Here is a 27,738-nt window from a genome sequence, read left to right as displayed (position 1 = left end):
GAGGGAAGGAAAAAGAAAAAAAAAAAAGGAGGCTTCTTGTACGTCGGCTAGGTGGTAATTAAAGTGGGTGGATATTGGTTCACGAATCCTCGCATTGATTTGCCTCTCTTCACAATTAAAAACTATATAAGAACAACTCTCTCTCTCTCTCTCTCTTTTCTTTTTAGAGTAGTGTTTCTTCTTCATTCAAAAATTCTCTCGCTCACTCTCTCGCGTTCTCTCCTTTTTATATATATATGTATATATATATAAAATCATGTAATAATATTCTTGAAAAGAAAAAAAAGAAAAAAGAAAACGTATGTATAATGTTTCTACGTTATGTACCCGAGTTACGTCCGATGCTGGGACGAGCTGGCCCTCGAATCTCTATATCCGGAGATCCTCTCTAAATAAGCACGTAACTTCCTGGGACCAACTCGTCGCGCAGCAGACACATTGTAACCACGTGAATCGTGTACGTAGCGTATCTCTATTCGTATGCATGTGTCTCTGTGTGATGCTTTATGTTTTCATTTCTTCTCTCTTTCTCTCTCTCTCTCTCGCTCTCTCTCGCTTCTACATCGCCTCGTATTTATCGATCGAAGTGTCTGCTCGGTAATCTGATCTCTAACATCAGTTGGAATGGTTTCTCTTTCGCTTGTGAAAGCTTCGAAGCAAAAAGCCTAGTGTAAGGTGCGTATTTGTCCCAGAAGCAACGATGAGTAATAATACCAAACATCTCAGTCTATTTCATTTTAATCCGAACGACTTCAAATGAAAAAAAAAAGAAAAGAAAAGAAAAAAAACCATTTTTATCTGGCGTAATATATATATATATATATCATATAATATATATATAATATATCAATCACTGAGAACTGAAAAATTAATCGTCTATACATATTTATATATATATCACTTTTCTTCTCGCAATTTGCGCTCCTCTTGGAAACACGTACATCGCAGTGCGTTGGAGAGTTGAACGCTCGTAACAACTGCGCGACAAGTTTCGAAATACGTCTAAAATCAACGACCAACGCCTTTCGCGATGATCCGCAGTTATACACGACGACGATTATCAAACCGTCACGATAAATTTGACTTTCTCTGCGACGAACGAAATGGATACAAAAAAGAAAACCGAATAGATATGTGTGTCTCTAAAATAGATTTTTCATATTCTTCATTTTTCTTTTTTCTTTTTTTTTTTTTTTTATTTACTTATTATCATCACTTTTAATAATTTTTTCTCAAAAAATTGTCCATTTTCCTTTCTTTCATTTTTTTGTTCTTTTTTTAATGATTCATCTTTCGATAATATATTCAAGTGTTCGTAACATCGCATTTTACTTTACTTAATACAATAATTAATCATATTATAATTATCAATTAATAAAACTTGTTTCTGTTCGTACTACCCTTTCGCACGTGTACTCTTTCTTTCTTTCTCTCTCTCTCTCTCGCTCTCTCTTACTTCCGCTCACAATCTCACTCACTTAAAGACTGCTAACCGATAGGTATATTTTCTTCTCTGAAACAATAAGTGGTTTTTTGTCCCCTTCGGAAAACACAAAAATACTCTGTATCAAAACGCCACTTATCGATGTTACCTATTATTATTATTATAATTATTATTATTATAATTATTATTATTATTATTATTTACGAATTTAAACACTTCAGATGAAGATGCTGCATTCAAATTACGGAACGTTAAGGCATTCGTGAGTGTAACCCGAAAGAAGTACAAAAATAGATGCCACAAAAATCAAACATGTCACATTTTTTTCAGTTTTATTGAAGCAATTCGTTTTACTATACACCCGCGCATAATGATCCTATCGTCGCGAATAAACTTTCAGGAATAAATTAGTACTCGTCGGAAGAAGGAAATTAAGTTTCGATAAACGATCATCTATAAAAGTCATATCATAGCCTAGTCAAATATATATATATACTCGTGTTATCATATATATATGTATGTATGTGTATATATATATATATATATTCGTACTATCATTCTTAATGCGATAAAAAAATAATATTTAAACCTAAGTTTATATTTCTGTAACTCAAACAATCTGTCGCGTCTATATATATACATGTTAAATTTTATTACACAAAAATAGAAGAACTTACAACTTGCAGAAATTATATTAACAATCAGAATTTATAAAACTCCGTTTATCAAAAATCATCTCCTTCCTTCTCACGAATACCGTTCGTATCTCCAAAGTTTATCAGTTTTTTTTTGTTTTCTTCTTTATTCTTATGTCCCGATTGGTACGTGAAGACAAACGAACCTTACTTTTAATCATATACGAATATCGTAAGGCAATTGAAATGCGTCTACTTGCATCGATAAATCGATATTTAAAAATACGAATAAACCAGGCATTCAGTTTTACAAAGTTTCTACTCAGTACTACCAACGACACAGTGAAGTACCACACGCTTGAGAATGCCCCAACGATTACATACTTCTTTACAGTTTTCTTCGTTACCTTTGTCCACGTTTTTGTTTTTTTTTTCTTTTTCTTTCGTTTACCACAGATAAGATATATCTATCGACTTCTTGTTCTTTTTATTTCTTTCGTTCTTTCTTTTTTGTGTTCCTTTTCTTTTATCACGGATTCATTTACGCAGCATTTTCATGATCTTCGAGTAAAACATAAAAATGTATTTTGTGAGCAACTACATTTTTCTTCATTTTAATACAATATACTAACACTGAGAGTTACAACGTCCACGAAAGAAACAAAGTTCGTAAAAATTACTGATGTTGCCAAATTATATATCTATATATATGCTCTCGGGAGTATGGTTCTTTTTTAGAAACAAAAACTAAAGAGCATGCGCGAATCCAAATACAGTGTGGCAAAATAATGCATGACCTTGCTAAAAACATATATATGTGTTCATGTTTCAAATGAAAGAGTATGATGAATTAAAATATATAATATACATATGCGTGTGTGTATATATATGTATATATTTATATCGAACAGGGAGGTTTCTCATTTATTTATAGTATTTGAACAATTTTATGGAATACTAAAAAAAAATTATCGTGTAGCGCAAAAAATTACAAATGGAACTAATGAAAGTACAAAATAAAAGAAACTTCTGGAATAATTTATATTCCCTACGTCTTGTTAAACCTATGTGTAACTGGAAGAGAAATATCATCGATAAAACTTACGCACGTTAATATGCTTTTCAACTATGTACCAGATGTTGCAATTTCACCCATGTTTGATTTGTACTCTATGACTAGCCAATGTACTTCTCGATGCTGTGGGTATTACCATTATAAAAGGAAGAACTCATCATGGGCTCGAGGAACTAATTACCAATCCTCGGTCAATCGAATTGTTAATAGAACGTTCATAAAAAAAGAAATTAAAAAAAAAAAAAAAAAAAAAAGAAAAGAAAAGAAAAACAAAACAAAAAAAATCAATGTAATTCATGTCATCCCTCATTCTCATCCCTTTCCTTGTCTATCTTCGTTTGCGTTGTCTAAAGTCACGGTTGCAGTTAAGTATGAAGTAATTTATACAAAAATTCACGACACAGAGAACTCTTACCCACCGTTTAGTTATTTTCCTCCGTTAGCCACGACATCTTATAAAGCCGTCATCATTACTGCCCAACTGTATTTGGTTTGGTCACAATGTTACATCAAATGCACTATTCCAGGAGTCCACCAAACGTGGACTCAAGCTCAACACACACGCGCGCGCGCGCCACGCATACGCACTCTTGGGTCACGTGCACACAGCGAACACTGGGACGTACGTGAAACACGTGTACAAAACTCGGTATAACACACGTTTTGCACGTACGCAAAGTGCCCACGCAAACAACATAATTCTTTCCCTCCCTCTCACTCACTCTCTCCCTCGCATACTCACTCTCTCTTTCTCTCTATTCTTGTTCTCTCTTGCTCTTTCTTCCCGCCTACCCCCCGTTCTCTCATTTCACTCTCTCTCAAGGATGGATTTCCTCGAGTTCCTCGGAAGCAGCGGACAGATTTTTGTTTTCATATTTTGCCTTTTTTTTGTTTTATTTTAGAGCACATCGTGCTCGACACACGCTAGTCGTCAATCGGCCGTTTGTCGTCGGAGATCGTGTGTTTATGTATGTTTGCTTTGTTTTGTTTGTTTGTGAATGGCTAAGGGAAATTAGATCGGAGGGTGGTGCTGGAGTGGACGTCGGGGGTTCAAGGTCAACGAGGGCTCGGTGCAGGTGGGCTTGGCCGGGGGTCAGGCTCGCTCACTATGCTGTGTGGTATACCGGTTAATCCAGCAGTAGGAGGAGCCGAGGTAGGGCCTCCAGCCCCGCCGCCGCCTACCGTTGGACCCGCGGGCCCTGTAGGACCCCCGGCGCCTGCACCGCCTGCAGAGGAGTTCGGTCCGCCACCACCCCCACCACCACCGCCGCCTACGACGGAATGCCCACCGGGAGGTGGGGGTGCAGAATCGTGAGGAGTCGTTGAATGCGCCTGTTGAACGGGCAGCCCCCCGGAATAGTATCCGCCGTTGATCCCCTCAGGGTAGCTGCTGGAGAAAGCGAAAAGAAATTGGCCACTTCGATAAATGCCTTTTACAAAGTGCCCAATCGATCGATTCTTAGGATATCCAAAGGTTCGAGAACGCTTCTAACCACGTTACTTTTACACACTCGATTCTCTTTCCATTGTAATACGAGTTAACATCTGCTTGAAAATCTGTTTCTGTAAAAATTACGATATCTTTTTCCCCGGGTGTAAGAGAAACAAATGCAACGATACTCAAAAAAGTAAGAAAAAAGAAAAACAAAGTAAATGCCCTACGCTGTGATGTTTTGTTTTTATTATTTTTTCTTTTTTTTTATTTTTATTTTATTTTATTTTTTTTTTTGCTTTAAATAAGCTGAACTCTTTTCTTTTTATTTATTTGATCGTATGTAGAATACGAAGCTTACCCGGTCGAGAAGTATTCCTTGTTCACACAGTTTCGCAAGCAGTCAGGTATGCGACCGACGATAGCTCGTCGTATTTCACTGGCTGCCATCTCACGAAGCTCGGTGCAGCTTGCATCGCTGTAGAATGCTGCGTGTGGTGTACACAATAGATTGGGCGCGTCTTTCAAAGGGCCTATAGGAACATACGGAAATACGCCATGTTATCATTTCCTTGAAATATAACAATTCTCTTGTACATAATTTATAGCAAGCGGATTCGATATTAGCAGAAGCAAGCGTGTCTTTCCATAAGCAATCGTAACACAAATGATTCATTGACGAACTTGTTAGTACTAACGTGTTATGATACTTCGTTAATGAATCATCAAATTGCCATTTCCGAGCAGTGAATTACAGAATTGTTTCAGGAGACGATACCAGTAGAGTAAACGTACTGTACGTATCACATTTCTATGCTTTACCATCACTTTTACTCCTATAATAGACATAAAGACCTAAAATCGATATTCCATAAGATCTATATCCTTTTATCAATTTTATCGCGGATCAAAATTTTTATCATGCAATATGCAAATTATTAATCAGTGATGATCTATTTATTGAATTCTAAAATTAATTTTACTGATTATTTTTTCATAATTTCATATGGATCGATCCGTAAAATCGATATGCCTATCATACAGCTACTTTTCTATGTACCTTTCATTTTTTCCGGAATAAACCAATGCTTTTATACTACAACGTAAAAAAGCACGAAAATTAAATGTTCAATGCTTTAAAATATTATTCTTTGTATCGCTAAGCGTTACCTCCATTGAATGAGGTTGCATTACCCAATGGTGAAGTAGGACCAGGATGATGAACGGAAACGTTAGTTATGTGAGAGGGGGTTAGGTATGGACAGATAAGACTCACACTGTGAGGACTGACCCTGAAAGACATTGAATGGCTCATTTTCGTGTACATCTAATGCTGCCGCGCGGATTCTGCCTTGTTTCAATGCTGCGGCCAATGCGTCGTCATCGACCAGACCGCCTCTTGCTGTATTGACTAAAAAGGCTCCAGGTCTCATCTACAACATAAAATGTTAATGTGGATCAAATATTGGACAATCTATATTATTCGTTGCATTTTGACACGAAAAAAATAAAACTAACATAACAAAAAAATAAAACTAACACTAACATGCTGACTTAATTTTGTAATTCTCTCAGTTAATTTAATCGATTTCATAACGTAAAGTAATATAACTAGGATGAAAATTTCTTTTAAGAAAACTTTTTGCATTTGGATTGTAATACCTGTTTGATGGTGAATTCGTTAATTAGGTGGTGATTGTGCTCGTTCAAGGTACAATGCAAAGATACACAGTCTGACTGGAAAAGTAAATCCTGCAATAAAGCATAATTTTAATATTACAAAAATTATAACTGGAAAGGTCACGTACTATTATCTTTGAAGAAAGGAAACAGATATCAAACCTGTAATGTGTAAACCCTGTTAAGACCAAGAGACTTCTCAATTCCATCTGGTAGATAGGGATCGTAAAAGATGACAGTAAAACCAAAGGCTTTGGCACGCAGGGCAACTGCGGAGCCAATCCTACCTAACCCAACTATTCCAAGTGTATCACCACGTATCCTTGCACATCCTGTTGCAGCTTCCCTAACCTAAAAAGAATTAAATGTTAAATTAGACTTAACGATAGTTCAGTCAAACAATAAAGTAAATACAATATATGTGTATATATCAAAGGTCTTACCTGTTCTGGTCCTGTGAACTTTTTTCCTTCACGTACCATATTTGCCAACCAATACGTACGTCGATATAAATTTAGAATGAGACAAAGTGTAGTGTCGGCTACTTCTTCAACGCCATAACCAGGCACATTGCACACAGCGATGCCAAGTTCCCCTGCTGCTTTGACATCTATATTATCTACCCCAGATCCAATTCTTACAATGATCCGTAATGTTTTGAATTTTTCGAGATCCTCCTTTGTCAAAATTATAGTGTGCCACATTAATGCGCCTACTGCTTCATTTAGTACCTACAGTGGGATTACGGTGTACCTTTTACCTTTCTTTATAAACTATTACTATAAAATTTATTAAACTACAAAAAATTTATCCTCTTTTATTCAGAACACATTCACTGTGGATTTCGTATAAGATATTTAATTGAGCGAAGTAATACTGTTGATAAAAAATCCTTGCTTCATTTTAATGTGTATTCCATAATGATTTGCAGGACATACTTATTCTAAAAATATTGCTGTATCATTGTTAACATAAAATTAAAATAAAATTTGTTTATTACTAAACATTATAATATGTATCTTTGATGTTTTATGTGATATTAAATCTTCTATTAACTTTCTTATAAATTTATACGTAATACTAGTTTCATTTCTCCCTGTTGATTATTTACTGAAGAATTTTTTAAAATAGTACAAATTTGCTTAAATTCCTAAATTTCTTGACATGTACAATAATCTCTCCATGCTTTATATGCATAAATATCCACAGTCATGAATAATTTAATATCAATTGTATCACTGTACATATCAATTGAGAATTAAATGTAACGTGGATGTTATTTAGAAGTGATTATCGCTACTTAATTATAATCTTAATCTAACTCCATATAATTTATAAATCATTTATTATTTTCCATCATTGTGTAATACTGCCAAGTAAATACTTTAGTTTTTTTTAAATCTTTGTTCTTCTTAGACAAATAACATACTTGGAGTAACGATAAAAGGATGCAATTATAAAGGTTTAATTAGTACTAACGGTTATTGGTTATGCACTTATTGAAGTAAATGAACCCACCAAACGGCATCATCCACAGCAAATGTATCGGTAACATAAATCACGTATTGAATGATATACCTTTTCATGAATTTCTGATGTAGACTGTGCATCACAAAAGGCTACCGTCGCAACATCTTTAAGGATAGGCATTTCGATAGAACAGTCTCGGCCATCTAACAAAGCCACCAATGGTCGTGTCTGAATGGGTCCATTCGCGATAGGACCCCTCAGGTTCTCCATTCGAGGGCGTTTGGGCATCATCTTCCGTTTGTCCATCGGTCAAACAGCCCCCCCAATTTTTATAGTTTTCACTTTTACTCTCAGTGTCACTAAGAATGTCTGCTTTCTTCCAAGGAAGTCCTACAGTCCACTGACAAGGAAGCCTCTTTCTTTGTCTTAATATACAGTTTTGCACTTTTATGCTTTGTCACACAAATTGCTTCTGTAACACTGATTTCTGGTCGGTTTTTGGACAAGGACCGCCGAACCTCCAACGCATCACGACTTGTTGAACACCGTCTCCTGAAATATGCAAATAATAAAAGATTAAACACAGAAATCCGAACCAAATCTTTTTTTACTAATACAAATACAATTATAACCTACAATATATTACTATAGCATTATAATTCTATATACGTGAATGCACGTTCAGTTTAACAATTGAATTAAAACTGATGTCTGTAACCACCAATTAATGAAACGCATTTTGCAACCGATGTAAACAAAACGAAATTAAATGCGTAATATATTCTGCAACGCTCGGTAACAAACGCATACTATATAAATAAAGAAAAAAACAACTCGTGGTAAAAGGTGTGTTAAAATTGATGTTAATTCTTGTAATACCTTAACGAACGAACAAAATGATAGATACAGAAAAGAAAAATGCAACACGCGTTAAGTATGAGCTTCGGTCAATAAACATACATTTCGACGCCTTCATGAATTTCTTCGCAGAAAAGAAATCCATGTGATAACGTATGGTTAACGAATATTTCACTCGCGGGCGCAATTATCGTTGCGACGAGAATCTCGACGAGATACTGTTACACGGTTAAATCTGAACAATTTTCGCCACTTTGCGTTACTGAAAGCGAAATGCTTAACAGCGTGTACGAAACCGAACGTTTTAGGTTACCTTGAAACGCGCCGGCTTAACCTGCGCAGTACGTGTGCCCCAGCACAGTGATAGGAAGCGCACGGAAAATGCAAGAAGCCTTAAGAATATTACGTTCGTGTTACGTTAAACGAAAACACGTACGAACTTCGTACACTACGGTGCTAAAACAGCGGTAAAAAGGATTACACCGAACACACCGTGCATCGAGAACGAAATTACTAGCTGGGGCAAATGTTTTTGGTACAGTTAATAGGAGCGCCTGGCTTTGGTTAGTGGGTCGACATTTTCAGCCCATTTTCGGCAGCAATTGTAAACCAATCACGGTGCATTCGCACGCTTGATATCCCGATTAACCCCGTCGGTAACCCATAAATTCGTATCTCGGGAGCGTCTGCGTGTACTGGGGACGGCTAATACGCAGACGACTATACGATAAGAGGAAATATGCTCGATCGAAGTCGATTTAGTGCCCGGTGCTTTTATATGGCGGAACGGAAAAATGCTGAACCAGCGAAGTTCCATAAGAAAGTAGAGAAACTGACACGTGGCGCCCTCCTCAGACGCCGTCACCGCATACACACACGACACTTAACCAACAGGATCATCAAAAATAAATCAAACTTTCAACAAAGTACTGAAAAATCTTCAACGTTTTCCATAACCTACAGTCCTACTACTTTCGCGTAGTTCTATGGAATATTCATTGATGACAAGCAAACTCGAACAACTTTCCTCGGGGGAAAGGAGATTCCGTGACTTTACACGGAAGAGATCTTTTGTATCCAACGTTGTACTTAAAAAAATTCATTTTCTCTTCAATTTTACTTGTAATTAAGTTAGACAGGAGTCGGTGATATTTAGTTCTTTAGCCTTTTTCAGTCAACGATTTTGGTCATTCAGCTTTTTTCATTGGCACACACGTGACACAGATTGAGATCTTGATCGTTACGAGCGGCTGGCAGAGATTTCGTCAGCAAGCGTACCCAGTAGCAGTTGGACCATCGAAGCGAGTACATTCTACGCGATTAGGTTAATACGAGATAAATGACACACATTAAGATTCGTCGTGTGAAGGAAGTCAGACGGAGGAGGAATGTTTGATCTGTCGGTCAATATACACTGGCAATCGAAAACATAGCCCACGGAGAAGGGCACAAAATGAGATCGCTGCTGGCCTCAGCGAAAGCGAGGATGCGATACTAACGTAGAGTGCAAACCCAAGCACTTTGACTTGGGCACATGTTGTGCCAACTCAGCGAAAATGCAAGCTCATATCATCAAAAGGAGGAGAGGCAAGGAGGCGAGATTAAGCCCTTGTTCGACAGCTGGCAGCGTATATCATACGTAATACACATACGGGTTAGTGGCGGGGAGAGCAGTGTGTGTTGAGGAAGTACGCTCAGAAAGAGGCAACCCTTGTATTTACTGTACAGTTCCGCGCATATAAATAACTACAACAAAAGCTACGCTGCACTAATCGCAATCTTCATTTACCTTTCAACTTTATACTTTCGAACAAGTAGATAAAGAAATGTTTAAAGTTCTATCACAGTCAACTTTCTTATCTATAGTTTCTTATTCATTTTTATCATTTGATACTTTGAAATTCTTCCAGATCGTACCGGGGCGTTAAGAAGAACCACACCTTGTCCTGTATATAAAATATTAACAGTTAGAACTTGCGAGGTTAACACACCAGTGTTTCTCGAACCAGGGTAAGCTTCCGAGAAGTTATCAAAAGATGTTCTAGGGAGAGTTAAAAATTCATTAAGCTTTTAGAACGAACGTTTCGACTAAGCGGTCGAATTCAACCCTTTAGCTTAATCTCGGTGTGCAACAGAGTTTTTCGAGTTACAGATACAGTGACGGAGGGTGGCGGTGAGGGAGAACAGGGAGGAAGGAAAGAGGAAAGCAGAGCGGTGGGATGAGGGCGGCGAAGCTGCTGGTGGGATGGGGAGCTATGAGGGCGAAGTTATCCAATTATTGTCTAACCTGGGAGCAACTTTACTTGGCGGAGAACCCCGTTGGTGGGAGGGAAGCTCGTCCTGCCAGCGCTCTCTCTCTCTCTCTCTCTCTCTCGCTCTCTATCCCTCTCTTTCTGGCTCACTCTTTCCCTTCCTACAATCGAGCTACGATAAAGTAAAGTTTGTTTCAAAACTTGCAGCGCGGAGAGGTGACTAGGTTTTTGTTAGTGACACGTGAAATTCAAACGACTTCGTTGCGATAATAATCGCGGCAAGTTTTTTATATCGACCGATAAGGGGAGAGGGGATTCTGATTCGAGGTGGATCCCATAAATTAAGCGGAAGGGTTCATTAATAATACGATCGTTACGGAACTTTTTCAGCGTGAACGTTCAAGAATGTCTAATCATGTCTTCCAAATATACGAAAGAAGAAATGGTTTCTAAATTATTAAAAGTTTAATGCGCCTACTCTCGTAACAGACTTCCTTTATTATGCTATAAATTTGTAAAACGATGTTAGACTGTGTTAATAATTTCGTATTTCGCGACAAATGATCAGACTGATACTAACAAAAAATTAGATACAATTAAAAATAAAAATTAAGTACAATTAATTATTTAAAGTATGGTGCTAGGAATGCTCACTGATAATAAGCCGGGAGTAAACAAGCCTATTAGGAAAGTGCACTAGCGATAACATTCGTCATAATGACGCATATGGCATTGTGTAAACCTTTTTAAACCGATGCATTGTTAGCATTAATAGATAAGTATTCGAGGTTAATTTTAGACACGTGTCATTATTTTAAGTGTAATCACAGCCTAAATCTCAATTCGTACCGTTCTTTTGTTTTAAATGTAACTACTATATAGTGTATAGTTGGTATATATCTGTGTGTTAATGTATACGATTGCAGAAAGGAATAATAACTTAGAATACGAAACGACCACTTAAGAAATTGTCTCCTATATTCTTACAATATATCTATAGAGAACGTATTCTTATTATAAAAAAGAACTCGCCAACAGATTCAGCACGGAACAAGAAATTTGTCCAAGTTACCAAATAAAAATCTAAGCCAGGAAGAAGAGCAGAAACTCATCCAATTACGATGATAAATATCGGTGCGCATCTCGCGCTGTCAGTGAGCAATCGAACAGCAGAGGGATTCCAATATCACGCAGCCTTTCCATAAAAACAAAATTAGTTGAATAGTACAGCACGACGACAGTGGCAAACAATGGTGAGATATATATCCCGAGTGCTTATTTTCAATGGCTTATCGCGATCATATACGTGTAGCATTTTTATATGTACATTTGTAGTTGGATAGTTCTACTGCTAAACAAAATGCTCGTGTCTAAAGAGCGAACGATTGTTCGTTCTAAATTACAAACGGAGAAGAACAAACGGAAACGAAGCAACAGAAAAAAGGAAAAAAGATGACAAAAAAATCCGCTGAGAACTAGAATGGTGAAAGGAGAAGAAGAAACTCGTCCAATTATGATGACGACTATCGGTGTCGGCGTTCGGGCATTCTCATCCTTGAGCACGACGAAACGGTCGGGAAAGGGGTAAAGAGAGGGGCTGTTGCTCCGGTACCTTCCGCCTCCGCGTTCGTCTCACCAACGGGCAACGAGCGAACGGCCATGAGTGCAGGGAAGGGAAGGGAAAGGAGAGGAAGGGAGAAGGGGTAGAGAGGAGAGGCGACTACTTAAAGTTGGCGGAAAGTTTGGTTCGGCAGCGAAGTTAACTCAGTTAAGTTCTCCGCTCCTAAAGCGAAACTTCGGTCCTCCGACGCCTGTGCCCTGCCTGCCTGCCTGCCTGCCCTCCATTCTCTCTTCTTCTTCTCCCTTTCCCAAACGATGCCTTCTCCCTTTCTCTTGGGCACCCTTCGCCCTCACGCCTGTGTTTCCTACTCGATGCCTTGCTCGCCTACCCTCCCGCCCTCCTCTATATCCATTCCATCGGTGCTGCACGAATAAGTAATGTGTTTTGGAATTATCACTTTTCCGCAAACTTTCGCCACGATGTTTCGCCGTGGACGATCGATCGGCATCGAGGCTCGCGCGCGACAGGTGTCACTCTCGTTTGCCTCCCTGCTTACTGGCTGGTCTGTCGCGGTGCAACCGTGTGCAGCCCGTGTCAATTTGTGGCCTATCTGGAGCTCGAGCAGGACGCACTTTGCGGGCTGAACGTTTTCAAGTCCTGCGCGCGCGGATGCGGTTGCACGGGGACAAAGGAATTTCTTTTTAGTGCGTACGCTGACCAAGCTTGTGTCTGAGAAGAGTTTGGGAGTTTTGTGCTCGTTGTTCTTTACGGTGTTGTTGATTAATTGCTGTGCACTGGCTGAATAAGATATGTACGTTGAAACTCTCAACAGCGGTACCAAGATAACAAGTATTGCTCGAAGCGCGTTCAATATTCTTGAAAGGTTTCCGTGTCAAGAAAAGAATCGCGCGAAAATGTTTAACCTTGTTAAAAATCATACAAAATCATTCGAAACGTAAAGCATCTGTAACTTTTAAAAGTTATGCTACAGTTACGCTGAAACGTTAGAGGTTCTTTCAAAGATTTTACATCAATCCACAAAACTTCGCCAAAGTCAACCAACCGACACTCCCAGGCTCTTCTCCATCGGTTAAGGAGTCCAAAATACAGTAGAGAATTATAGGCGAAACCGCAAAAAGTAAAAGTGACTCGGGAAAACAGCTAGATGAAGCCTGTAAACTTCGATGAGACATTTCAGGAAGAAAGATGTTCCTCCCACTCACCCGGGGAACTCCTTGCACTCTACATACCGCTACGGGGCAGAGGCGCTAGGCAACGATCGAAATTCCAAGACGAAGTTCACGAGATTCCAAGGAAAGCGCGAGTTTCGCCTCGCGTTCATGGTTGCCCTTCTTCGCGCGAGAGCGCTCCATGTACGTGTGCAAAAGGTGTAGAAGCTTGTAAGCATCGTTTTGTAACAGATACCAGTCAGCATAGCCGAGTACTGTCCCTCCTTTGATGGTACGAAGGGGCAAAAAAAGAAACCGGTCGAGTCGGTACTTACGGGAGAGGTTTAGCTTTCAGGGTTCGCGTATGTAGTTCGAAGAGAAGTTACGACCGTTCACCATGGGAGAAATGGAGGGGGGAGGGGGAAGCTTCGCTGGGTCGTCATTTTTCTAAAGAAAAAAGGAAGGGATTTCCTGTCTGCTTAATTAAATATCAAGTTGTGCCATAAGTAACGTTTTTTATACCTGTTTTTCACGTTTTGTTACATTAATAGAATTTGTAGAATTTCATTTTATATCATAATTGTAACAGAAAAATATACTTAACTAAATTCCCCCTTTGTGTGTATAAAAGTTCTTCATCCATTTTTTTATATTTCAAGTTAGCAAAATGTTATATCATTTTTCATCTTAATTTTAAATATTCATTCAAGCTAGTAGCATAACCTCGAAACAAATGACTAACAAGTTAAACAAATGACTAACGACATTCTTATGTAAATGATGAATTAACATTCGAATAGGTCGGCACGTTCTATATATAATGTGGCAATTTAGTATAAATAGAGAACGTAGAAAAAATTACGTTACTTATAACTCTATTCAATATGAAGCTGCAAATGGTCGCAACTTGTTATGCAAAAATTATTTCCTGCTCGTTGTTCAGGGATTTTAGAACAAAAAAAAAACTACTAGGAAGTACTGCATTGTTACGTAAACGTTTCCTCGTACAGTTTTTGCAAATTTAACAGCGGTAATTGAAAATAAAGCGCTTTTTGCCTGAAATAAACACGAACGCGATAATTATTTTCTAATATAAATTCGATATGTTTGGAGATAGAAGTCTTCAAAGTAAATAGATAATTTACTTGGCCGCAAGATACATAAAATGACTCATGAATGCATGATAACACGACGAAGAGCGATCTATACGTTGAAACGAATAAAAAGAAAGATGTACGTGTAAGTATGTCGCGGAAAGTTTTCAGAATCAATTTCTTCAGCTCGATATGCATTTGATTAATGTATGAAAAATTAATTTTTCGGTAAGTTCTCGAAATTTGTAGCACATACTGCATAAATCAATTGCACAAAGTGCGAAAGAAAGTAAGAAACCATTCTAATAATAACTGCTTGGTATTCATTTCAGGAAGCGCAATACGTAATGCTAAATTGCTTTTTTTAATCAGCCATAACTCATGAACCATAGCAGTATACACAATCTATGTTCGCGCAATATTTTTTACTTATTGGGTATGCAGATTTACTCCGTTAACTATTGCCACGTGTCTATGAATCACTCTCGCAACGCATTCGTAATAACAGGGAAACTGATACGTTTACAAAACACGAAACCAATTAACTCATTTAACACTTGCCCCAGCAATAAAATAACCATTCATTTTATTGTATCCTCATAAAACGAGACTAAATAAACCTCCAAGTCAATCTTCAGATTTCTATGAAACTGAAAATACCGTGGAAAAATAAAGTAAGAAAGAAAAAGAGGAACGAAAAAAGTATTCGGTCGTAACATATGAGATGACCGTTTAAATGTTTACTATCTTTTTACTATGTTGTACTTAAGTACATATTTATTGCTTCTTTAGATACCAATTAGACTTTTTTAACTATACGTTTTTTTTCTTTGTTTTTGTTAAAGATAAGATTAGAAATTCCAAAATATTCTTCTATGACGAATAAATATATTACCGAAACTATATCGGAGAAATTTCAATAACATTATTCCTAAATCTAGTGTTAAAAGTGAAGCAATAGCGTATTTATAGCGTATCGTGTGTTAGAGCTTGAGAATGTGATCGAAACATGGCCGAGAATTTGTTGAACTCTACGAATTCAGTCGGTTCGTTGTCCTTGAGATCGCGCTCACTCCTGCAAATGTCGATGCACACGCAAGGCGCGCACGAAACGCGAACCTCCGCTGTCCGCCTCTTCCCTCTTTACGCACTGATCGATATAGGTGCACGCATTAATACCTCGCCTGCCTTCACAGGCATCGTGACAGTCGAATCGGCTCACCCAGTGACTCATCCGAACCGAATAGTCGGCAAGTAGTACTCGAGTTTGCGCGAGTCAACACGGAAAACATTTGGCTCGTCGCGTTTTAGCGTCGTAGCTGGGCGTTTACCTTGGCAAACTGTTTCCGTGGAGAGAGAGAGAGAGAGAGAGAGAGAAAGAGAGGGGGAGAGAGAGAGAGGTTACGGAACCCATTCAAGCGGCCCGCGGATCGCGTTCACGCGAAAAGGAACCAGGCAAGCGACGGTTGCGGAAAAATTCAACGTTAAAGATTTCCAAGTTGCTTGGAAACTTTTAATTAGCCACCCGACAAAAGGCGTCGCCAGTTTACGTTCGTTGAACAAAAGCGATAATAGGAGCAACGACGGTAAACTGACGGTACAATCGTTCGCCGCTTCAAACTTTCAACCAGTAATAACAGTGCGGAGCAAAAGCGTACGTAGAGTGCGTGTATATATACGCGGGAGAAAGTACGAGAGCCACGGACCCGGTGCCGAGAGTCGTGGCGCACACATTCGTTGCATTCATATTCGAAACCTTGAAGACAGAGAGAGCCGACAGGTGGCGAGTGGAACGACTCAAAGAGCATAAAGCGTTTTTTCAAAACCAGAGATGGGATCAAGTTCGATACCTACTCGCGAACGAGTTTCACTATGAAAGGTGCGCTTAACGAGATTCGATTATTACTCGTAAGAGGTAGTATTCGGTTCTACGTACCAACGCGTTCGTGAGTGACTGAAATACTTTTGGCGATACGATTCATAAACTCGTACAGCACTCTGGTTTCTAAAATGATCTCTTCAAATTTCTCCCAAGGATGGTTGAACACTTGATAATTTTGATCGAAAATCAACTTGCAATATACTTGATCCCATCACTAACTCAGAACCGTTTAACACCCCTCTTTAAGCGTCTCCACGCTTGGTCGACGAGTGACGCTAAATCAGATCTGATCGCGCGCGCACGGTCGCGGTCGTCCTAGCATTACGATGCAAAGAATTGTTACGGCATCTCTTGTACGAGAGATCGTCCATTCGCATAACTCCGTTGCGGCGCAAGTCGAGTTAAGAAGGGCTCGATCGAGAAGCATACATAAAAAGAACAATGCCCGTACCAGCTCAAGACATGTGCCAGCTCATGTCCCCTTCTATTCATGGGTAGGGAACGCGATGAATATACCCTTGTTGAGTTTCAAAGTTACATACACTCCGCCGACTTCGCCCAACCCCTCCTCTCTTTACGGTTCCCTATATCCTCTTCCGCTCTGAATCAGAATTTTCCACATAAACCGCGACAACTTCTCTTATTGTTTCCGCGCCCGTTCGTGGACGCGCTTCACGGAATAAATCACTTCCAAAGAAACAAAGAAAGTCGCTCATAAAACCTTCTATACGCAACTACCGTATTATATGTTATACTTCGGTAGATTTACTAAATAAAGAGGGAAGAACTAGGGGAAGTAAGAATTGAAGAGGTTCGAACACAAGAGTATTGTTTTCTTTAACGAGTTGTTCTGATGATTGAAGTTGTAATGTGTTCTTTCATAAAGCACCTTTTCTCATTCTGACCTATTAGCGAATAAAGAACTGCAAAGTGGATGCATGCCACAGTCTTCTAAGTAAGACAGTATATTCTTCAATTATCGACACGCTTTTTCGATTCGTTATAAAAGTTTTCTGATAGTTTCGACTTGTAAAAGCTCGTTAAACACTGGTATAATACATTTCTAACAGGAGCAAGTTTTTCAAACAAACCGGTTTGAATTGAGAACATCGTCATTCTAATTCCAGTTAGAAGAAACTTAGAAGACATTAATTTAATTTGAGCACGAACACGATCATAACAGAATCTTCCCATGCGGGATGCATTCAGTGAAGCGAATGATTCCTGGGCATACGATAATCCAAGGAGAATACCAATCGAAGAAATGCATATATTACTGACTGAAAGTTTGGAATTACTACGTATTCTAAGTGATGTAAGACTTCAGAAGCATGCTACTTCAGAAACCATTTCAGTCAAGAACGAAATTCGAAGGAGAAAACTTTTAGAAATTACCTAAATAATTCCCTCCAGTATACGTAAATCGTTTCAACCTGTAACAATTATACGGGCCACAGAGGATTAATAGCTGCAAATATTAATTTCAAATTGGGTAGAGACAGAGTAAATACGAGCGCAAATATACGTATATATTGCAGGCGGTCGTGCCGATTGGTAAAACATTCGAGATCAGTCGAGCGGGGAAGGTTTAATAAGTCCTGGCGGAATGATAATCCATTAGCGACGCCTAATGAGCTATAACCCCATTACTCGCAACGTTTACAATGGGAACAAGTCCGTCCGCGTATTAGAGGGCCAATTTATAACTTACTTCACGCTCGCCAGCGTCCCCGCGCAAGAACGTCAGCGAACGGCTCAAGTATGTGAGATAGCGCGCGTATAAAAGCGACCTCACGGGACCACGGGTGTATACAAACGATTTTCTCTCTCTTGCCCGCGCGCGCGGCTTCTTCGACGTGGAGGCAACGGCAGCAGCAACGATGAGCGAGCCTCGCGTGTACACTTGTTTCCCCGTGGCTCTCGTACCCATACACACCTAACGCGGCGTGCCGCTCGCTACGTAATACGTACGCGGAGGACACAAAACTTGTTCCTCGCGTCTCCTCGGTCGCTCTTCCTCCCGCTCTTTTTCCTCTTTCTCTCCCTTTCTGCTCTGTGATCGTCCCCAACGGTCGCGTACACGTTCGTTCGCGTCGGCTCGACCCGTGCGAGCCCCGCGCACACCTATACAGCGAGTTACACAGAGCGAGCTAGGACAAGTGCGTAGAGAGCGGCAGAGAGTAGTTTCATGGAGTTTAGTTCCTCGTAGTGGATATGGCATCTTGACTCCTAGTAGTGGAGTGTGGCAAGCAATGGCCGGCCCGATCGATGTCTCGGCAACTTCCCACCCTCGACAGTCTGCCCCTCTCTTCACGACACGTCCCCTCCCCCCTCACCAACCGCACCTCACGCCCTCACTCCGCTCCGTCACCCTACCTCCACGGCTTTCCTCATCCCAACCGTCAGACTCCCCGTCTCGCCCAACCGCCTCCCGTTGTCCCCAACCTCCGACACATCGAACTAAATCCCGGAGCTGCTTACTGCTTCCCAGTCTGTTTACAATGGCGATGCGCTACCCCCATTATCCCGGGGTCGTACTTCAACGTTCGGACTACATCGCGCCCGGTGACGACGATGAATCTCTTTTTCTTGGACGTGCGCGCGTCTCCTCGCGAAGCGCCTCCACATTTTTACAACTCCCCTACCCTCTCGTTCCACGGCAACCTTTCTCCGTCACGCTAACACGGCACCCGTATCGCTGTTTGTTTTATCTCGTTTATGGCGCGATTCCTGTAATCTGAAGTATTTCAGACATTTCCAGGTATATAGGCGTGTAATAGTATATTTAGCCCAGTAAATTTGCCGGAAGATATCCCGACAGCCGTGGCTGTGCGTACAGTGTCGTACGGTTGGGACCTTCTTTGATTGGGCAATGACAGAGCCGGAGTTGAGAGTTTTTAAGGCCCGGGGCTGCGGAACTGTCAGACGTTCCTTGATCTGTGTTTGTGCGAGAGAGTTTTGAAAGGTTCTTTCTGTCGCACAGTTCGCTGCGGGTGCAGCAGTAAGTAATCTACACTCTCGGTTAAATCAATCCCCGTAATTATCTTGTTCATTATTATAGGGTATCGTATTTAATGTTTAACATTGCGTTCGTATGGCTTGAGAAGAGAATAACATTTGGAGTGTAGTAATACTAAAAAATTATTTTTTATCGAAACAGTTTTCACTTCAATATTTTGAAAAATGAAGCTCTTTGAAACGGCAAGGCTTGAGGCTATAACCTCAGCAAAAGCTCACCCCCAGTTCCTCTTAATCCAGGCTTGGGCAGTGAATACAAGGATACATGAAGTGCGTCCGTTACTATCTATTCGGTACATACTATCTCTTTATCTAAGCGATTTAAGGTCTAAATAGAAATTTTTGCGATGCCGTTTATAGCTCGCGATCTAGGACTTTTACAACAAGGCGTTTCAAGTGTATTTTAAGTGCACGCGATTATAGGCAATTAATTTGCAAGTGCAATGAACACGCCGCGTCGTTCTTGTAGCGTGTTTTGCGGACGCATTGTTTCGTGTTATTTACGTAATCTATGCGCATTTATCTATTATTATAGCTATCCATGTCCGTCTTCCGCAAGACTGGCAGAGACGAATAGAGCGATCTATATTTTCATTCCATTGTACGGGCATTGTAGAAATCGATTGCTTGTAGCCTGAATAGCATAGCAGTAATTACGCTTTTCCCTATTCTCGATTATTTGTACAAGGAGAAGCGGCCCATGACGAAAAGAAATCAGGGTGCATGCGAAACAGTTTCCAACGTTCCGCTGGCTGCCGGCATAGAAATTGTCATATATCTTTTTTGCGAATCTATACGACACGCTCCAGTATCTGTGGAATACCATTTTCAAGTGATACTCGAGCATTTACTATCGGACAGAAAAAGAGCGTGATTAGATTTAACCTTGAATCTATAAATTCAATTCTATTTTAATGGATTTCTGCATTCAATTAACACATTTAACACTAAACTATTTAACTTAATTGATTATTTTTCTCCTCGCGTTCGTGTTAATACCATGAAATCAGTGTTCCACATTACCAATGCTAAAGTTAATAAGCGGAAAAATTGATCTTTGAAAGTAATGCTAAATCCTCTAATTAAATGTTTTTTCACAATTATTTTGGATCCTCGAGCACAAGGAGGAATGTATACGAGCGAAACCAATTAAGTATTTAAGTTAATTGGTTTACTGGGAACAATCGTCTAAAGCTAAAATGAAATGTCCAAGGTTACATATTACCGTTTCCTCATCTATCGCAAAATCGTTTTTCGTCCTTCGTTTAACGCGAAAACAATTACGGTCGCCATTTTCAACGGAAACTACTATTCGCTTCGATCGCATGCAACCGGCAGGAAACGTCGAAAATCGTGCCCTCTATCGCGTGGATTTTTTATCACGCGGCGCCTAACGGAAAGCCCCATCCTCGTGCCCAACGAAACTCGAACGACGAAACTGAAAAGAGGAGGAGAAACCTCTAGCTACTCTAGTCTCTCCCTTTCTCTTTCTCTCTCGCGCGTATCTAAGAGAGACAGACATAGCATACCCAATAGTTGAGTCAGGTCAGTTTGTTAGCCTTACATAAAAGAGGCTAAGTAGCGACGAGAAGGAGAGAAAGAAGATAGGAAACGTTATAAGATATACACACACAGGATGAGCGAGGCGAACCTGAAGAGAACACTGCTGCGGGAAGCAAAGAGTGGGGGGCAACGAGGGGAAGGATGGGGGGCACCTGTTACAACCGTCCAGACCGTTCTTTCGCTCTCCTTTTCTCTCTTTTGTCGTACACTTATCCACACGCCACTTAGACTGTTACATTAAAATTTCTACGGAACGATCGGATATATACAGCGTTTCTAAAACCGGCGCGTAAACTTTAGAAGCGTATACTAAGTGTTTCGTCTATAACGGGACAAGATAGACGACCGTTCGCGGTTGCTATAGACAGGAGATTCCACGCTAATCGTTTCAGCGATATACCCCTTGATTTCTGGATACCAGTATATCATGGGGTTTATCAAACGAAAGTTTTATATGCAATTTGTTGGATAACTAAATTTTTTAAATAAGATAAACATCCCTACTTTCCTTTTTAATATCGTTTCTACATATAAGGTGAAAACTTCATTTTAAACCTTTGGTTTAGTATTATATTGTACACTCTACGGCTATTTCAGTTACATACTCATGCAAGTATAATTTAGAAACTAACTTGCTCCGGAAAGTTTTAACGATAACGTACGCATACATATTGTCACTCGATACACAGTCATATTTCGTGTCTCAGTCAATTCTTGGGGATCTTAATGATGCTCACCTTGGGAATGGAAAAGATCCCATGGACGTGGCACGGGAAAAGGTACCCTTCCGAGTTATGACCAGCTTTTGTCCGCGACGGTGGTTTACAAGGATGCCTGGTAACTTTGCAAGCGTTTAATATTGGAATAAGTATTCCCCGTGAATGGTCAGAAATGGTTTTCTTCCCTAACCGAAGGCTTCTTACACATTCTCAGGCCACTTTGAATTCTATCACGCGAATCGAGCATGTAATCTAAACGTCGATGGCGACAGTCGTGTAAACATACAACTTTATTCACAAATAAAATTATAGGGAGTATACCAGTCGCATGCTTCGACTTGTCCTATCAGTTATTAGTAATCTAACCGAAGCAACTTTAATAGAGATGAATCATATAGGATTAGGCGTAGAGGAAACACGGTTTATCTTATATTTCAATAACGGTTACTTCAAGGTTAATTTCACCCCTTTAAATAAAGTCACATATTTTTATCATGTTCGTCAGATACAGTTTATCTTCCATATATTAAGTATCTTTTTATTCCCAAGTATCTTATGAATACCATTAAAAGAGGCTACTTTATCAACACAATCATCATTTTCACGGTGAACTTTTTTGACAAAAGTTAATTCTTAAACCTATAACTAAAAAAAAAAAAGGATTTTTTTTATCAACAGTAAGTATGCGTGTACTTCAGTTTCGTCGAGATAAACAACAGGAAAAAAAATATGATCATGAAAAATATAATCTACAAAAAGAGTCATTTCCGTGTCTACGGACGCGAGATGTTTCCCCCTATCGCGAAAGTAAACAGTACGCTCTCTCAAAGTTTGGTCGCTTATTTTAGAAACAGCCTGTAGGGCGAGTCGCTTCTCTCTGCAGCCCGTGGACAATCGACGTAACCACTCTCTCTCGTGCCTTTTACCGCACTTGTACGGATCCCGGACGAAGTGTAACGATGCCAAGAGATCGATAATAACCGCCGCGGTTTGGTTCCACCCGAGCCTCGTACGAGACAGGGACACTTTTCCCCCCCTTCTCTCCCCCAACGATTCTACGATCCGCTATCTCCCTCCCCCCGTTTTTATATGCCTAGCTTTCGTCATCTATCCCTCTCCTCCCCTCTCGTACCTCCTCGTGGCGATTTCACGCTTTAATTACGCGACAAAAAATGACGGAAGACGAGAGACAAAGCCTGCACAGAAACTTGGCAGAACCATCCTTGTTTGTACTTGTACGCGCGATGTTCCCCCTGTTTTTTTTTTAATTTTTATATTTTTCTAATCAAGTCCCTTCTCTTCCTCTATGTCGTGATAAATATAGACACGATGAAAATATTGGTTAATACTTTATTATTGAGGGTTGTCTGTATTCTCACCACGTGTCTGGATTTCGTTTCATACTGCAGAAAGATTGGCAATTATACTTAAAGAAAAACCCGAAAGCGACACCTTTTTAATTATCTGTAATGTCAGTACAGTTTTAATTTTACAAGCGATCGATTAATGTGGAACTTGAAAAATATAACTGCTACACATTTTTCACATTATCGTGGCCATTATCAGTGCACGCGATAACGTTTCTAAATAGGCAGTTACGTGTGCCCGCGACACATCTGTATCTCATCGAGGACTATGCACGCTGTGTGATGAACTAATTTTGCTCGCCGTGTATTACGTCCAAGATACGACCAAGAGAAAATATAACCAGGCGAATTTTATGAACGCTCGAAACCTCTTTCTTATCTCTAATGCTCAATAATAGGTATGTACATACTCGTCGACAAAGGTGGTCCCGTAAAAGAAATGCAGTAATATTTGGCTGCTGGTTTCGAGTTCTGCATACGAAATTTTCTTAACCCTTTCAACGCGAAGATAATCGATTACCTGCGCAAATATCGTAGAACCAAAATGTAATGGAAATGCTGGTTGGATCGCCGTACACGCGTTAAGTAGAAAAAATTAGAGCACGTTAGCTATTCATTGGACAAGCGTAACCCAGTGAAGTAAACTCTAAATAGCGAGAGAGTTATCGTTCTAGCATTTTTTTCTCAACAAAGCTACAATGAAAATAGTGTTCACGTGTTCATTTGAACGTTCTGCGGCGCTACCACATTGACAATATGGACGCAGCGACAATAGATAACTCTTTCACCGACTTAACAATGGATTTCGACCAGGGCACGCATGCCTGATTAACTCCATGGAACTCCACATGTTTTCACCCTTTTAGACCTCTCATTCCCTGCGTTTACATTTGTAGATGCTTAAAATTTCCAATGCTATTCTAGACCGTGATTAAATCCTCGCGGTCTGCCTTTGTAGACTTATGTTTGGCACATGGATCAGGATAACACTTAGTTACGTATAGTTGACCACGTGTAATGTTACATCTATCCAACGTATGAAATAAATGAGTTCATAGGATACGCAACTGAACTGTTTTTTTAATGTCTCGTGTACTTTACACTTCATTCGTAAAAATGTACAAAAATATGCATGTATATAGAATAGTTGCGCGCGGATGGAATAGATAGCGGTTTGAAAATCATATTTCAGATTCTGAGGTATGATGAACAATTTCTCGAAATTTACATATGGGCGTGTAACGTTGAAAGGGCTAAGCGATATATAATCACGACATGCGTATCTTTCCGTACCGAGCCTCGAGTCCCGAGCCAACAATAACAGATTCATTCCTGTGGTGACCTCGTCGCTCAGCTTGAACCGTGAATCATCGATAAGTGGTAAATCTAATGACCACGAAAATTCTCCTAAGCTGTGCCACGTCTCACGACCTATACATGCGTGGTATATTCCCCGGCCTAATTGAACGCAATATTTGATCCGATTGTGTCCGACCGTCGGTTAACGAGTCACAAGACTATGCGTCGACACGACAAAACTGAATACCGGATTACTGCTGCGTATTTACGAGTAACGCGCTCTCTCGCAATAAACGCGTGTAATAATATGATGACGTGTGAGTTTATAGATAATAAATCAGCAGAAGAGACCGAATAAGGTTATGAGCCTAGTTCACATTACGCTTTGTCCTCGTTAGTCGAGTTACTTGAATTCAAATCGCTTGAATTGAACTACCTTGAAACCGTTTTATCGTTTGCTTACTTCGAAATATATTCCTCCCAAGATTTAACCACGAGTACGGTACAAGTTCTTTCAACGTCGATCGAAAATACAACTTGACTAATCTGAACGAAGCTTTAGTCAAGTTACCCAACTTCAGGCCGTTTGAATTCAAGTAACTTGACCCAAAGTTTGTGTTTGCCAGTGAAAGTTGACTTTAAGTTAATTTCAAGTTTACTAGAAGCGACTAGATACCTAAAATGATGTAGACAGAGTTCGTGCTCGCTGAAATTTCTTACCGGTACGAACTTGTTATCTCACTCGACTTGAACTATCATTTCAAATTTCAAAATATACTCGGAACCAAGTAACCTGTCTGCAAACTGAAAACTCGAACTTAATCGATGCGAACTAAGCTTTAAGCCAGCAACGAAGATATCCTCAAAAATGAGAGGGTCTAAATGAAGCGAAGAAGGAAAAGAAAAAAAAAGAAAGAAGAAAAAACTCGATTGGTCAGTGACAGTGGCGCGAAGTCGACCTCCTTCGTCAAACCAAGAACGACTTAACTTTCTCGAAGGATAACACGCCTTCCCGTTTCCTTTCCCGGGACATAACCGCGGGAGATGGATTTACGTGGCGCCAACTAGGAAAACGTAAATATACGCGACGCCGTGCGCATACATATATACGCATACACGGGCAGCCGTTGAGTGGGTTTCTAGTAAAAAGAAACAGAAGTGTCGCGACGTGAATACAGGTCACAACATCGCTGAATAAGCAACCGAGCGCGCGTACACCGCGCTGCTCTCCGCGCGTTCAGCAAATTACGTAAGGCCAGAACAGGAGCTCGTTTAAATACCGACACAATCAACGACGAATAAGTTTACCGTACATGTGGCGCGCGCACACCGGCGGAACGAAATAAGGGAAACGTACGCGACGCGTTCGTTCCATATTCGTGTTAAATTCGGCGAAAGTTGCGCAATCCTACATTCCGACTTGGCGTCGACGTCCTTTAGGAATCGCCGGTAATATTACCACCGATACGTGTGCAATCAAATGTCGTACACCGTGTCGGTTCAATCCTCGTCGAATCGCATTCTTTTCCTCAAATCCCAGCAATCTGTTCGATGATTACACGGACGTAGAATTCTTTAGAAATCGTCGAAAGACTTGCGCTGCTACGCTCTTAACATTTGGTAGTTGTTCGAACCCTACATTTCAGATTAGTAGGTCGTTAGCATGCTTTATCGCTACGAACGGAAGCTTGTTAACCGAGTCCAGGCGAGAACATCGAACTCGTGGAAAAACTAAACCAGTGTGTGCATTAAAATTGAATTACTGCCGGTGTTGTTGTTACGAAACGTTTTTAGAAATTATATATCGTAGGTGCGCAACTATTACAGTTATTTAATACTATTTTTGACTTATAAACATTCGATCTATACTTTCCAGGTATATAATTATTAAAAGCACATCAATTTATTAAATATAATAAAGTTCTTGTAACCTATAATTAATCATTGCTTGCATCGATCCTCAAAAAAAATCATAGTTTTCCACCATTTCGCGTAAACATGAAACGAAACAAAAATATTACCGAGGTGAGAAGACAAAAGGCGAGCAATTTTTATAAAAGTAACGAGGTAGTTATGGACACTAGAGGAGAGCCATGAGCAACTTTATATATTCGAGAGAAGCGGGCAATATATCGAATTAAAGGATGCGGGCTGCGCGAAGGCATAGAAAAAATTCACACGATAGCAGTGAGACACCTGGAAGGAGAACGGAAAAAGTTGAGAACCCTTGGAAACGTTCGCGGTGTCACCCACAAGCGCGGACGATAATCGTTTTCGCAAAAGTTCGCCCGAACTCTCGGAGGATGCTAATTTGTAGCACGAACGTGGCGTGATAATTTGCGACGCGTGTAAACGCGTTCCTAAATTACGTTGTCACTTAAGAAAATACCCCAGAATAGCGGGCGCGTGCGTGTGTGTGTGTGTAGGGGTATAGGCGCGTGAAAAACATATCGTACGTTAATACATTGTGTATCATGAGATAAACAGATACGGAGGAAGACAAGCTGTCGGCGAAAGGAGAGAGAGATACAAATGAATGATATTCTAGAAGCGTCTATCCAAATGGCGGTCAGCCGCATGACATGTACACTTAACAGAATAAATGATTTACATCGGGCCGTGGTGTATCAGAAACAGTTCGCCGCTCGGACGTGCCCTTCAAACGGTAAATCAAGTATTTCCACTGTAACGTGATTTATCAAAATGTGAGAAGGGAATCACGCGAGAGGGCCTGTGATCGTGACCGTTAAGATGCGTGCGAGTGAATGCACACCGGAGATGAACGATTGAATATTCCTCGCGTGTGCACGTTACTTTTAATAAATAACGAAATTTCGAAGCACAGCGCGAGGTGCTGCCATCTAGTAATAATTCATAACAATTTTCATATTCGCGTGATGTATCGGAAAGTTTGCCTGGTCTCGCACGTGCGTTTTATAGAAGCGCAGCCAAACAGTAACGAAAAACGTTGATGGTTTTAGCGCGATTATTTATAACACGCACACAGTCCCTTTCGTATAGAACACCGCGGCTATAATCCACGCGCGTAATAAAACAGATAACGCGGTTAATTGCCCATCGGAATCTCACTTCGAAATTAACATATTGCAGTGCGATCCCGCGAATCGTACCAGGGTACCCGCGTACGCGTCGCGTCGATTCACGTAAACGTATACGCGGCCGCGTGAAACGCGAGAAGCACGCGCGTATGTAACGTTTC

At 40.2% G+C, this 27,738-nt stretch overlaps 1 protein-coding gene across 6 annotated transcripts in view; it reads right to left on the bottom strand.

Moving 5' to 3' along the window:
• Window positions 1-233: 233 nt before the first annotated feature.
• The window catches only part of Ctbp (C-terminal binding protein), a 28,479-nt gene continuing 974 nt past the window's right edge, over window positions 234-27,738 (bottom strand). The window contains exons 1-8 of one of the 6 annotated variants that reach the window (XM_076905963.1): window positions 8,908-9,146; window positions 7,845-8,288; window positions 6,710-6,997; window positions 6,429-6,617; window positions 6,249-6,338; window positions 5,863-6,019; window positions 4,948-5,119; window positions 234-4,544 (exon numbers count right to left, since the gene is read on the bottom strand). In XM_076905963.1, the coding sequence (XP_076762078.1) occupies window positions 4,211-4,544; window positions 4,948-5,119; window positions 5,863-6,019; window positions 6,249-6,338; window positions 6,429-6,617; window positions 6,710-6,997; window positions 7,845-8,042 (1,428 nt within the window). In that variant the 5' untranslated portion in view covers window positions 8,043-8,288; window positions 8,908-9,146 and the 3' untranslated portion in view covers window positions 234-4,210. Of the gene's footprint in view, window positions 4,718-4,947; window positions 5,120-5,862; window positions 6,020-6,248; window positions 6,339-6,428; window positions 6,618-6,709; window positions 6,998-7,844; window positions 8,289-8,696; window positions 8,886-8,907; window positions 9,147-27,738 lie in introns of those variants that run through there. The other 5 variants (XM_076905964.1, XM_076905966.1, XM_076905965.1 and 2 more) reach the window with 5 other exon arrangements.

Source organism: Xylocopa sonorina, chromosome 12 (assembly GCF_050948175.1).
Source record: "Xylocopa sonorina isolate GNS202 chromosome 12, iyXylSono1_principal, whole genome shotgun sequence".
Taxonomy (NCBI): Eukaryota; Metazoa; Arthropoda; class Insecta; order Hymenoptera; family Apidae; genus Xylocopa; species Xylocopa sonorina.
The sequence above is the reverse complement of the archived record's forward strand: the minus strand, read 5'-3'. Positions and strand labels throughout refer to the sequence as shown.